We start from the raw sequence: 14,507 nt of genomic DNA, 5'->3' as shown, positions 1-14,507 counted from the left end.
TAGGCAGCGTACCTTTTTCAAAGACAGTTGCAAAACTAGTCTTATACAAAATGAAGTTCTCAGACTTTATTTTATATGTAATGTAAAATGTGAAAGTCTCTTAAATGAGCCCAGAAGTCTAAAACGTAACAGTAGAGATAATAATAAAAACAAACAAAGATGAGAAGGCTAGACTTTCGAGATAAGTAAATAAAAGTACATCACAAAACAAACATGTGTATGTGTAATAAATCATTGTAGTTGAAACTATGAACTTGCAAATCAATTATAAAAACATCCTTTACATACAACAACATCACTGCATTATTAAAAAAGGTTTAGGTATTAGTAAATACAGTATTAGGTATACCTAGGTCATAATCTAATGTCTCGGCCCATAACCGGAGACAGGCATAACAGACGCGGTTCTCCGCAAATAGCCATAGAACAGATGCACCTGAGTTATAGTCCGGCCCACTATCATTACACACGATTTCATTCGGACAGCATAATTGTTTAATTGATATTTCTGCGAGTTATTTATCCTCGTCATTCCGTTTTCCCCACGAGAAATACCGCAGTGCTCTATGGTTGTTCAAAGAAATGCGGACATGAATAAATGGATTAATAGAGCCGTGTGTTACTATTAATTCCCTCATTTTTTACACAAAAGATGAACATTGTTATAAAACATTATTTTTGCCGGTTATAAAACGAAGTATTTTCAAGCTCTTTAAATTTATTTTTGACTTTAGTTAGGGATTATTATAAAACAGAAATAGAGAAACTAATTATGATATATAGATTTGCATGCTATAGTATTATCCAAAACACGATTGTTTATAAAATTTTGCAAACATTATTCAGTTCGCTGAAGTGCAAACAAAAGAAATGAAACGCAATTGTTATATAAAACCCATAAAAATACAGAGAGTCGGGGAGAAAACTCGTGGCTCGAGTCATCATCAAACTTGAATATCAATATTGCGCCTCCAGCCAATTGTATTAATAAACAAAACAAAATGAGAAATAATAATGCTATAGGCTAACAAAAGGTTCCATTTCTCCCCCCTTCAACACACAAGTCGTCAAAGAAATAACTCCCTAAACCGAAGAGATTAAGAGTGGGAATTGCGTATAGAGGCAACCAGTAATTTTGTTATTACGATAATAAAATTATTGTTGATGAAACATTTTTTCGAATCGATATGTCTGGCGAACTTTACCGTTGATTTTTTATAGAAATTACAGCAATCACTTGCTTGGCTCGCTCGGCTCAATTGATAGGTGTTACGGTGTAGCCCTGCATTTTATCTCTCTTCTGATTTGCTCGATCGTATGTAACAAAACATATACATATAAACGCTGAGAGATTCTGTTCCTTTTTGCAATCATACTGTATTATCTACATCTTATATAATGTTGCGATTTCCTTCACCATCTTCATTGCCTTTTGGTTTATTTAGATGAGTAACAACATTTGCTTTAACAAGTAAAATAAGTAAGTAAAAACTATTTGTAAAGTGTCAACTAACCGACTTCTATAGAAACACCTTTTGACAAACAGAGGTTCCCCTATGGAGTGACAAAATAGCAGATCCTTATCATGGAGCTTTCGCTGACAATTTTTACACTAGTGCAGGGTGACGAACAGACAAATGTTGCGTATTCACTGCCTTATCAGATAACCAGGGAAGGGTTCAGTGAATGGCCTGCGCAAATGCTGTCGATTCCTTCGTAAATATGGTAGCAATGAATGGGAAATGGCCGCCATATTGCACCTAGTCAAGTGGCTTTTGTTGTTTGCGGTTCTTAGTTTCCATGTCGTTTTCCAAGCTTTGCATATCCTTGATTATTTTGTTCTCTTAAGTCGTATTTTTACTCACGTATACATTGACTTCTGGAAGTCATTAATTCTTATTTATCTAGTTGCTGCCTAAACACGTTTCGTTGTTTCTTTCTGATTATATTGTAGAATTTAAAATATTTTTTTTCTTAGTTTCCCCTTCTTTCTTGTTACATTTAATGTTATCTTTTATGCACACAAACACAATAGCATCTCTTAAAAATCTTTAGATTTATGCAATATTAAATAAATTACATTAACGCACCATATGCTGAATCAGTTAACGTAATAAAAGTCGAATATTTTTTCCTTTATGCAATACACTTAAAACTAACAAATGGTGTTCCACTTAAACATTTCGCGTTCGATACGGCAACATTCTTCGCAATCGAAAAAATAAAACTATAACACGAAGAATCGGGCGATTGCGATCATCGCGACATAAATCTACTTCGGCTACTCTTTAAGCCTTTATCCCTGTTAATTCTTACCGCTTAGTTTATTTCTCAGATGGTCTGGACTTGTTGAGTTCGTTTTTCTCCTTTGTAACAACTATCAGTTTTTGTTAAGCTAAGTGCTGGTCAATGGACAAATGGCACGAGAGTTGATACAGCAGTGTATTTTATGGGTTTTCGCTGGAGCTATTTCGTTGTCTTGACTAATGTGATATGCTTATAATGAATCGCTGATTAGTTATTTATTCGTTCCTATTGTATCCATGGCTTTCAAAGTACTTATTATAAATTTAAATTAACAGATTTTTTTATACTTCATCACAAAAATATTTTTATATTGATCTATTTCTCATAGTTTCTTTTGAAAAAAGAAGTATTCAGTTTTTATCGATCGGCAAAATCACAAACAACCTAATGCACCCAGATCTCCGAGCAAATTCGGTAGAAACAAAGTAAAAATTGTGATAACCTTTTTGAAATCATCTCCATAAGTCCAGTCAGTCTATTAACTTACTTCAAAACAACAAGTGCAATTAAAGTCACGCCAAAATAAATTTTCGGGTCAAATTAATAAACTCCATATTTCCTCAAACGGTCACCCGGAAAATTGCAAATGCTGTTTCCACATGTCCATACCATCAATATCGCTGAAATGACCGATGGGACAAACAGACTGGCCAATGATAAAAACTGACGAGCAAATACACATACTTTGTGTACTCTGCTAATGGAATCAATTGATATAAAAGCTTTTACAATGCTGACGACGCGACATTATCGCGGTAGACCTAAATTACTGTGTTATGTGTTAAATCTGTGAATAAATAATGATACTATGACCAATTTGTATAGATAATTATAACGTTGGACATTTACGCCTGTGTTTGTTCATTGTTACCTTGCTTGTTAAAAATATTATGAATATGGTTATTTGCGTAAATATTAATAAATGAATTTCGATATCCTTTGTACAGACTGTAACATTCAATGTAATCCATTTCGAATCGCGCTGTTAGATGTTCACTTACTTCATTCGAATGATAAGATTCATCATTGCTTACTCGTCGATCACGAGCGACTCAAACAGAGCTAGCTTCCACAGTACAAACAACCGCCTCCAGCGCTTAACGAGCCACCGCGCGATGCGCCCGCGCAGATATACGAACGACGCATTGTTGCCGCGCCGCGCCAGCTTTCGCACCATTGTAAAGCGAGGTGTGCTCAAAAATCGCAGCTACAATCTTTGTTTGTTTACTCCAACAGCCAAGTTGAGTTATGGGATGAACGAGGCTTTAGTATTCGTCTAATTTTGAAAGCTTTGTATTTTAAGTCTCTATAAAGAGAATTAATGTGTTTTTGCTTCAGTATGTTCCGCAAAATTGTTCTGAAACAGCACATTAAGAATTATGATTAAAAAGGCCACAAAAAAGCAATTAGTAGTTGATTTGAAACAGTTTACCATTTAGTAGTACTTACTATCTCGATGTCTACACAACACCGTATTCTGTAACTGAAAAAGGCCATAGATTTGTTTCGCCAGAGGAAAACCTTGCGGTTACGCTCACTCATTGAACTAAGTAAACAATAAGTGACATTAACGGCTAGATATTAAAATGCCATTGCGTACCGATATGCGGAGATGTCGGGCGGTCGTCGGCCATATTGGATTTCCTGCGCGTGTCGCTCCGGTTTCATTGCGCACGCGACTTGACCACACGCGCGCCATCTAGTAACCCGCGCAGATATAGAGCTGGTAAATTTTATCTTAAATGACAGATGCTTGCTAAAATACACTGTTATACAATGTGATAGATGTAGTAGTTCTAAATATACATGTCCTGAGCTAGGCAAAAGTGGTTTAATGTGAACTACTACTACTCTGTTGTATTTTTTAATCCATTTTAATTTATAAATAGAGAATTACATACATAAATATAGTCACGTCTATATCCCTTGCAGGGTAGACAGAGCCAATAGTCTTAAAAAAACTAAAAAGCCACGTTCAGCTGTATGGCTTAATGATGGAATTGGAATTTGACTTTATTCAGTAGGTAGCGTCATCTTTGTACCTACTTAGTTACTCGACTTTTTTCTTCTCAATTCGGCCCGAAAGATCAAAAATGGCAGGGTTGTAATGTTACATTTCTACATAATCAATTATGGTAAAAGATAAGTGAAACAACCAAGTTGAGTGAATTTATATATTTTTTACAGACTTGTGAAACAACGTCAAATACAAGTGGTCCAAGTGGCAGAAATGCAAAGTATGCGCATAAGTTATAATTTCAGTGCTAGTATGTTTTGGGTGAATAAAATGAACAAATAATTTGTAATTACTATCTCTCCTGAACAAAATACACATTGGTGCTTGTAGTATGGCTCAAAATTAACAGTCCAAATTTAAAAGTGATTACCACAATATTCTGTTTTTTAATCTAATTCTGAAAATTAGTTAAATAAGCTTTAAAGCTTAAGTTTTTTACACAAAAAACAACACTAATCCTATTTTTATAGTAGCAAAAGGGTCGGCGGCCCACGGCAAATAAACTATTGAATTGATTTCTTGAATGTATCATGGCGTTCAACATCATGCTTCATATTATATAAAACATACATATTGAAATATAGATTAAACATATGTACATAAAACTGTTGATTCCCTCTTTTATAAGTATTTATGAAAATTTAGATTGCGATAAATTATACCTAATGTTTTTTCGGACATTTTTTTTTCCTTTAAGAGCCTAATGTTTATAAAATTTTCATGTGCTGGGTATATTGTATATTTTATAAATTTAAAGGTAAATCATGGGCAAAACGTTAATTTCGTTTAATTTTAGGTACAAGAGATAGAAGAAGTTATTTCTATTTCTTGTACCTTAAAAAAATAAATATTAAGAGCAAAGAACTACTACTAACCAAAGCTACTACACAGGCGACCACTTACAATTTTAAATCAAATAGTACAAACTGAAAAATAATATTGTACTCGTACCTTGAGATTTCATAATATTAAATAATAGGAAACATGAGATTTAAGTGCTCATATCTACGTACAATTTATAGACAGTGGCTCAAATATGAATCCGGGACCGCAACAAGCCAAGAAACTCCCTCAGGATCCAAGGATCTAATGTAACCCGACTGCGAATTAGAGGACCGGGGTTCGTCAGTATCTTCATTTGAATCTAAACTTAGTTGTATCGTGTGAATGTCCGAATTGCTTTGTCGAGTCTTGTCGGTTAAGTTCTTAGGTGTCGGGTCGGTGAAGTAAAGGGGTAAAGTGAGACAATCGTAAAGTTTAATAATAATTACATTCTCAACTCTCGCAGGTTGTGCACAATAATTAACCGCTCGGAATTACTTAGCTGAAATAATTTAATGTGACGCAAGCCCAATTGTGCGAGCGTGTGCATGTCTTTATTATTAATGTGCTCCTCTGCTTGCCCGTTTTCTATGTATAATGTACCTAATCCAGTTGCATTTTTTATTTATAGTAAATATTAATTATTAAATACCAGTACAGCAGTTTACTCTGTCACAAGTTGATGAATTTTGAAAATTTTATCGTTTCAAGTTGCATTGATTTTCTTGTTTTATTATATCTTGGTCCGAATTAATCAATTTATTTGTTTAATTATTAATACATAGTGTAAAGGCAGTGGAACTAAGTTAGAAGTACTAGCCGCCAGGTACTCCTATATCCTACTATAAAGTTTCTATATTTTTTTTCATATTTCTATGAATACCTATACATTTTTAAGGCTTTACATTCTGTTTGTTCAGGACTAAAGTGTAAGATGAATCGTCACCTTGGGGTCAGAATTTTCTTCTCATAACTTTTAACTTGGGTTTGTAAAGAATATTAAGTGTAAGAGTTAAGCAAATTTCCTAACTAGCTCACATGCCCAAATATTATAGATCCTGCGCTACACACTCCAATTATAATAGCCACAGGTCTTAACCTTGTGGTTGTGTTCTATTGTTAGGGGTGAGTAACCCTTGTTCTAGTTGCAATTTACATGCAAAATTATTAACTGTAATTATAGAAAGATATCCTGTTTATAGCATTAAATTTAGTTACATCTCTCGTTGAGTTAATTTGGAAGAATCGAATTTGACCAGGTACGGTTTTATTGATGGAGAATTCTTACTTGAGGCTCAGTACAAGTACAGTAATGAGTATTTAAATGAAGGTATTATTTAATAAATCATTAAAACATAAATTATCCATCTGATTGCCTTCTTCTTTTGCACCTTGGTGTATTGTATAAGATAGCCAGATTTTATGTAATATATGATTTTTATTATTCAGTAAATTGTCCACAGAGCTAACTAATCAGAAATACTAAAATGAAAAGCATTCAGCTCACTACTTGGTTCTATTATTAAATTAAATAATGAAGCGTAGTAAATACCAACCACATTTTTATCTGCCTGTAAAGTTCTGAATAAGTACTAAGGTAGAGGTAATTGCGCCCATATTTTCTACTTACACCGATTCAACAATGTTTAATTTCCATTTCTTAAAGCACCCCATGGAAAGAAAATCGGAATAATATAAGTCATCGCGTGCACCTGCTTTCGACTCTAGAGGAGCATTAATATTCTTTATATGCAGTTAAATTTCGGTGGGCGCTCAAAACATCGGGAAGTTTGGAGAAAAATGAGAAATTACCGGTCAGGGAGCGGCGACCGCAGAACACCGCGCAAGAAACACTAATGAAAGCTTAGAGCCATTCGCATAAATCTCCCTTACATTTTTAATACCAATATATCCGGCGAGGGGAGAAAAATTTGCCCGCAAACAAAACATTTGCGGACTCGCGTTTATATTTTATTTAAATACCAACAGATGCTGGTCGCTTATAAATGTGGATATTTTAATCGGTACCTTACCAAAGACATAATGGTATCGGGCGATCTGCCGTCAGCTGGTATGTAGATGTACAAGAGTTTATCGTGTTCTGTGGCTAATTTAAAAATCCCCTCCGTAAAATATTCTCATCCCAGCCAGCCGTCATCTCGTTCGGCCGGTTGATATCTCTCTTGACCCGAATACTTTTATTCAGTTCGTTACCTAAGCTTTCTGGTATCGCGGCGAATCTCGCGGAGTCGTGTAGTCTCATTAAAATAATACCGGGCTACTGGATAATCTTATCCGGTGTGTTTTGATCGCAGATTGGGTGCGCGTGCGCCGATAACACCACGAGTTATTCCGACGGTTCACGTTCGATACGCTCACACTTTTTAATCCATTTTTGCGACGACATCTTCATTATTGTGCCTTGTTCTCCAGTAATAACATGGCGGAGCGGGCTTTACGATCTCTGTCAAATTACCTACCAACCGACATTTCAAATGCAAATACCTTATAATATATTCATAAAATTATGCGTTACACATGTATGACGAAATCTCCGGCCAAATAAAGTAGTACTAGACGACGTACGTTTTTATGAAAACAACTCGGTATCCTGCTACTGAAAACAGGTCTTTATCTTCTTAGTAGGAGGAGAGAAATTTACATTCGCAGTTTGAGTTCAAATATTTTATGTTCTAAATTTCACACATAATAAAGGGAAGCAATTCTTATGATTATTAGCGAAGAGACTGCGGGAATAATCCTCCGCAGTGACGTCGCCGTGTGACATAAGCCGGAAAAATCTAATAACAATAAAATAAAATTGCTGCCGGTTTGTAAATTTAAAAAGAGGCATAGGGAAGAAAATTCGTTTTCCGCGCCGTGACAACCATTATCGTTACTTCGAATTTACCTTCAGGAGTCTCTCATAATTTATTGCATGTAAAAACCAAGTGATACTTCATACACTTCTAAAATAACTTTATTTATGATAAATATATAAAACATTAGCAGTTAATACTCACTCGCATACAAAAAATTAAGAGTGACAGAGTAATGTAATACATTTGGAAACGCGGGTTGCGGGATACTACTATATTTTGTACAAATGAATATATAATTAAACATCTTTAACCCATAATATACTGTTAGAGTTTAAGTAGAATCAAACTGTACAATGCATACAAAAATACATTTAAATCCACATGGAATTCCCTTAATAAATCAAATTACTCCTCCCTGTTAAACCTCTAAAAGTGCTTAAATCAACAATATTCCTTAGTAATATTTCCTTATGCTATTACTATTAAAATTTCACCTTAAGACTTCCTCAAATTCGTTCATTTTAAAACGACTAAAGGCAATTCAGAGGGAGAACTGAATACTTACTTTTGTTTCCCTATTGAAAGACCCATTTCGGTCGCTTCCGCCATGACGCTCGTTTAAATTATTTTGCCAGTTTTGAGTCGTAAATTTTGGGAAGACTTTAATTGTTATTTTAACTGCAAGCTCAACTTAGTCTGCTCTGTTATGGGGGCCGTGAAAATATGTCTTAATTCGTTCACCCTATGACTTAGGTTTCGTTGATATTAAAATGTTGCGCTCTTTGTAACCTTATGCCGTATAAATTATCTGTCTTGTCTAACAACTTTTCACGTTGTCCAATTAAGAGAGTATAATTGTTTTTTTTTTACCACAATTCGTAATTTTCAAAGTATTATTCTATTATATAAAGTAAAGCAACATAATTCCCAAAGCTGATAACTTGGAATTGTCTTCCCAAATTTAAATAGCACGGTTCACTCATTGGACAATTCTCCAAGGGTGTCACATTCGAAATTTAAATATTATTGTTGTTTTTACTGAGTGCGCGAAATTGAAGAGAAATATAATTTTCCTCGCTACCCTTCGCTACTCGAGAATCACATTTGGATCTCAAATAAAAGATAATACAAAACGAAAACGACATACAAAAGCACCGATATGATTTTCCATGGAAGTGTTTTTAAGCCGATTACAATATCAACTAATTACTTTCCGTTATTAAATTGCGTAACCAAAATCGATCCTTTTGTTAATGGGTCTCGATCCTTTCAATCATCTATCAGCCATTGAGTTCGTATCATAATAATTGTCCATAATTATATATTCCCTTGAACCGACGCATCGTTTTTATTGTTATTTTATTTATAAAGTAATAATTTTTTCGGCGGACGCAACTCGATCAGGTTTCGAATTTGATTGATCCGATATAAAGATCGATTTAATAATAATCGACTGTTCCGCTTGAGAGTTTTGATTTTCTCTTGTTTTTATCGATAAACGTATTCGGTCGATTTTATTTTGTCTGCTTAGTGACTGGTTCTCGATGATTTATATGCGTATATATAATTTATATTAAATTTATTGTTTAATCAACTTTCATTATATTTTTCCTAGCTTAACATAATTTTAAATGTGGTTTAATTATCAACTTTATAACATTGATTTCATTCGTTATCAACATTCATACCATATTTATACCTCAAACACAATTTAATAATATCGATGGGACGAGATAATATTACGGGAAAGGTTCCATTTATCTTTCACTATAAAAATAACTAAAACTACTGTTCTCCATGATACATATAAAACCCGATATCCTTAATCAGTTGTTACAAGATACACAAAGGTGGTTACTTAGTCCGCAGGGACCACCAGGAGCATCTTTTGTTAAGGCGCCTTTACTCACAAATCGAGAGATGTTCAGATACGGTGCATGCCTATGCGAGCCCTTAATGGCCGTCCCTCGCGTTTGTAATTTACGTCTTATGTGCGAAACCACTCTTAACTAAAAGCCCCTAAATTACAGTATACCGGATTGATTCGAAATTAATCTCGCCCAGCGTTTTGAGATTGACTTTTTTGTAATAAAAATATACCTGTTATTATGATTGTGACTGTTCGGTCTAAACGCTGTTGGATAATGATTATCATTAAATTAGGGCGATAAATTCAATTACAGCACAGGCTAGTGGATTTACCTATACTTTATTCGTATCATAATACTTCTGTTTTAGTTATTTTAATCGTCACAAAACTACTGGAAAAAAATCTATAAGTGTTCCTCGTTCACAACGAAACCCTAATATAAAGCTGAAATTGGTATAGGACACTTAAAAAAGAGATCTATATTTGTAAATTGACGTCCTGTGAAAATGCTGCAGTGTAGTATGTTCCGCCGCTTCTTCTACACATGCGCTTTGGAAGCGGTAGTAGTTATAATTAGATTTAAGTTATGTGACGTCAATAAGTGATACCTTGTATCCAATTTTGAAAATAAATCTATTCTATTCTGTTCTATTCTATTCTATTCTATTTACGAAATGTCTATTGAAAACATGACCTTGGAGATTTTTATCATTAAGTTAGACTGCTAAATCTTTTATTTCATACAGCACCGATCATGATATAAGAAGTCGTCTCGATCTTGCAACAAATACTGATAATAAACAACAAGTGATATGTTATGATGAATATCCACCTAATTAGCGAAATTCTTAAAGCGTTAAAATAATGCATGATGATAGCAATCTACGGCTACATACAGGAGAGCAAGCTCAGTACGCGGTCGTATCGACGCACCAAAATCTTCAGATAAAGTCTTCAGAGACACTGGTATCTGGTATATAATAAGGTATAAAGGCATTTAAAGGTATGATCGCGCGGTATCTTAAGTCGTGATCTTGTAAATTGAAACGTTGACTGGTCACCCTTTGTTCTCAATCGTGTTTTATTGAATACGACTGTGCGTATACTATTTATTATATTTTTTGCATTATTTGTGGTGTAACGGAAAAACTTGCAGTAGCTTTTTTACTTTGTTTTTAAATCTTGTAGTTCTTCGACGCTTGCTATTCTGATCAACCTATTAATAGACAGAGGTCTATATAGCCTAGGAGAGCCTAGGCTATCCTTTTCGATCAAGCGTTTCGTAATATTAAAGTATTGTTTAAAAATTTTAAACGCACATATTTTTGCATTTTTACCCTTTAATATATCGTATATTTGGAACATAAAGTGAAATTGCCAACCATTGCAAATGTCCGTTACACTATATTTAATCTGCAAACGTATCGGATGACTGGCTATCAGCTTTCGATTTAATGGGCTGTTAAGTCATATTGAACCTGGTGAAATAATTAAATTGCCAGCGGAATTATTAAATGAAACAATTCTTGTTAGGATGAACAAGATTGTTGCGGGACCAACTATGTTGCTGCTATTGATCTTATTGTTGAAGTTGTATTAATATTTAATCTTATCTCTAGATATCAGATACAGATCCATCCAGATCTAGCGGTAAATGTTTAACGGCTTATAAGATAATTATGATGTTACTATAATGTTAGTCAATATTGTTTTCAACTTTAATAATTAATTAATCATAAGTGTCTTAAAGGTAAAAGATAGCTCTAAATCTTTCTATTGATAACATAAGAATATAAAACAACTTTAATAATATATTTTGTAACAAAATTACCAATCTAAAAGGCATGTTTAACAACAATCCAATTAAAACTGTATATCAAAAGAAAACAGATCTTCCATTGAGTTGACAGTTAAATTGCAGACTGTAGAAAGCGTAACATTTGTCAATGACGGCTGACATTCCGACACACCTGCAGTTAGTCGATTTTAAATCAACTGTATTATTTACTTTAATAAGGTTATTTACCTTGATATGACAAAATTATGTCTTATCTACTCTCTGTCTTCCATTCTCTGATGAACTGTATGCCCAACCTACTATTCTGGCATGCTTTTCTGAAACCTTAATTAAAACACACATTTTAGTTATAAGGTAACTGAGTGCTTCGAATGAAACACATTCTAGACATTACAAGTAAGGCTAAGAACAAAATATACATGTGCGCTATTCCAATAAGCTGCCAGATGAGACTTTGTATAAATGTGCAATACAAGAGTAGCTATGTTAATGCCATTGTATAAAGTTAGAGATTTTGAAATCATGAAATGGGGTGTTTAGGGTGCGTAATGTATAGCATCAACCTTAATCAACATTTCTACCTCCGTGTTCTATCAAGTCAAAGTTAATCTATTCGCTCTAAGCACATCGTTGCAGTAACCGTAGGTGCTAACTATGCGAGTTAATCAGCCTGATCCGTACAACCTCTATTAGAAAGACGCGATTTAGCCAGCTAATTGAATAAGGGTCCAAATTAAACGGGTATGACCTCTTTCTATTCAAATTTGACTGCCTTTGGTAATTTCATACATCGTATTGGAACATTTGATTTTGAGATTAGGTACGACTTGATTGAAATTCCTATGATAAAAGCATAAATTTCGATATTGCTTTGTTTTTCTTTTGTGGCAATAAAAATAACATATAACCAGCATAAATAATAATACAAATATCTGCTTTAAAATTAATCGCATACCCTAAACAAACAAAACATAGATGTATATCACTTTCAGTAAGTAGACTTTTTCCCATACTTAAAGTTTTCTTAATGCATAAATGAAATGAGTGATTATAGTTAAACGTTGCTCGTGTCACTTATTGACGTGTTACATAACTTACAATCGCGTGAGCTATAAACAGACAAATACGTAATTTATAGTTCATTTGTTCGTGCGGGTAATGTGTTCCTAATTAGTTATCAGATAAATCAAAAAGATTTACATCCAGTTTTAGCATTTTGATTAAAGATTTTTTCGAACTTGTAAATTCTTTGATTTTATGCAAATTCATATGTATAGTTGTTTTAATGATAAACAAGTTACACGTTGTTGTTATAATCACAATTGACGATTATTATAACAACAAAATCAATGATCGTATAATTATTCAAAGCATTCAAATAACTACGAGTAAATCGGATGCGAGTTCCCCAATCGTTTCCGTCAGGTTACGTCTAATTGAAAGTTATGCAAATCTGCCAATTCGACTCCTTCACAATAGTACCCGGATTCCGAATGAGTTAATCCGTGTTTATGTTCCTAATCGGCCCCTTGCTAACGGCCTTGTACTGCCTTCAACTTACTGTTAAATTTATACAATACCTTTTGTGCAAACTGAACCATTCATTTAACTTAAAACGTTGTTTATGGCAACATTTTCTTTTATTGGAATGATTATTGATATTTATCGCACTGATTAAGACTTGAAATATAAATTTTGTTTAGTAATCAATTATTTATTTGATTTTTTATTTGTTTCAGCCGAATTGAAGATGGACGTTTTGAGAGAAAGAGAGGTAAAAGACAATTTGGAAAGACAACTACTGGACGAACAAAAAATGAGAGGTGAGTGCCTGCCTCTGTATTTCAGTGGCCGAAAAGACAAAACCTGAATTAACTTTACCTAGCAATTATTAATAATTCTCTAAAGCTGTCTGTTCTTTTAAAATCCTCGCATTAATACATATGTGTGGGTGTGGTGTGTGTGAGGGCAGAGTACCAGTCTATAAATATCCACAAACAAGAGCAATCATATTCTCAAACCGTGTACACCTAAAATTGCACATTATTTCCTATAAACACAAACAACACTCACAGCGCAGCGCTTTGAAAAGAACAAATAGGGTGTAATTTGAATGGCTCCATAAATCTCCGATCACTGGCCCGCTCCGTATTCGCCACAATTAACGGAGATCTCGTTACCAGAGCATTGTCTTCTGTTATTTATTTGCTACATTAAAACTATTATATTCTCATGTTACCCACTACACCACGATGTTGCTGACTCTCGTGCCACCGACTCATCGCCGCCTCCTCTATAATTGTCTTTGGCACAATACGCTGTGGGTGTTCAATTAATACCATTTTTATGCGTACGTTCACACGTTATAAGCTCACCTCGGTTCTTACTCCTAATCTGTTTGTTTCTGCACTTTCCCAAGCCCGCGGCTCGCGTGTTCCAACGTTTTCTTCAATTTATAGGTTCATTGATAGTTTTATGGGTTGCTTTTGACGTCTCCGTAATCACCATAATTACGCTATTTATTAAGACAATTTTGCTTCGCTCCGTTGAAGGCTTCGAGTGTTTCTTTGCTGCATGCATACATTTTGCTTTAATACCTATCTAAATAGGGAATTATTTACATTTTCGAAGTGGACACGCGGCACTTATAGCTGTCAATATAAATTAGAAGTAATACAATGTTATGGCAATCAGTTGTGTTGTGTACAAACAGAGGAGGCCGCCCTTACGATTGTAAAGGTTAATTTCCGCCGAGTAGGTACAATGCTACCCTTTCTTTAGTAATACAACATTGTGTCAGCAAGTCAAAAGAAAACTGACAGAATGGAGTAACCTTTTTACAAATGTCAAGCGACATCGCAACGGTGAACT

At 34.3% G+C, this 14,507-nt stretch overlaps 1 protein-coding gene across 4 annotated transcripts in view; it reads left to right on the top strand.

Moving 5' to 3' along the window:
* The window catches only part of LOC106132440 (dachshund homolog 2), a 144,998-nt gene that overhangs the window by 96,207 nt on the left and 34,284 nt on the right, over positions 1-14,507 (top strand). For all 4 annotated transcript variants that reach the window (XM_060947907.1, XM_060947906.1, XM_060947905.1 and 1 more), the window contains one exon: positions 13,376-13,459. In XM_060947907.1, coding sequence (XP_060803890.1) covers positions 13,376-13,459 — 84 coding nt within the window. The remainder of the gene's footprint in view (positions 1-13,375; positions 13,460-14,507) is intronic.

This window comes from Amyelois transitella, chromosome 14 (assembly GCF_032362555.1).
Source record: "Amyelois transitella isolate CPQ chromosome 14, ilAmyTran1.1, whole genome shotgun sequence".
Taxonomy (NCBI): domain Eukaryota; kingdom Metazoa; phylum Arthropoda; class Insecta; order Lepidoptera; family Pyralidae; genus Amyelois; species Amyelois transitella.
Note: the sequence above shows the minus strand (reverse complement) of the source record. Positions and strands in the feature narration are given on the sequence as shown.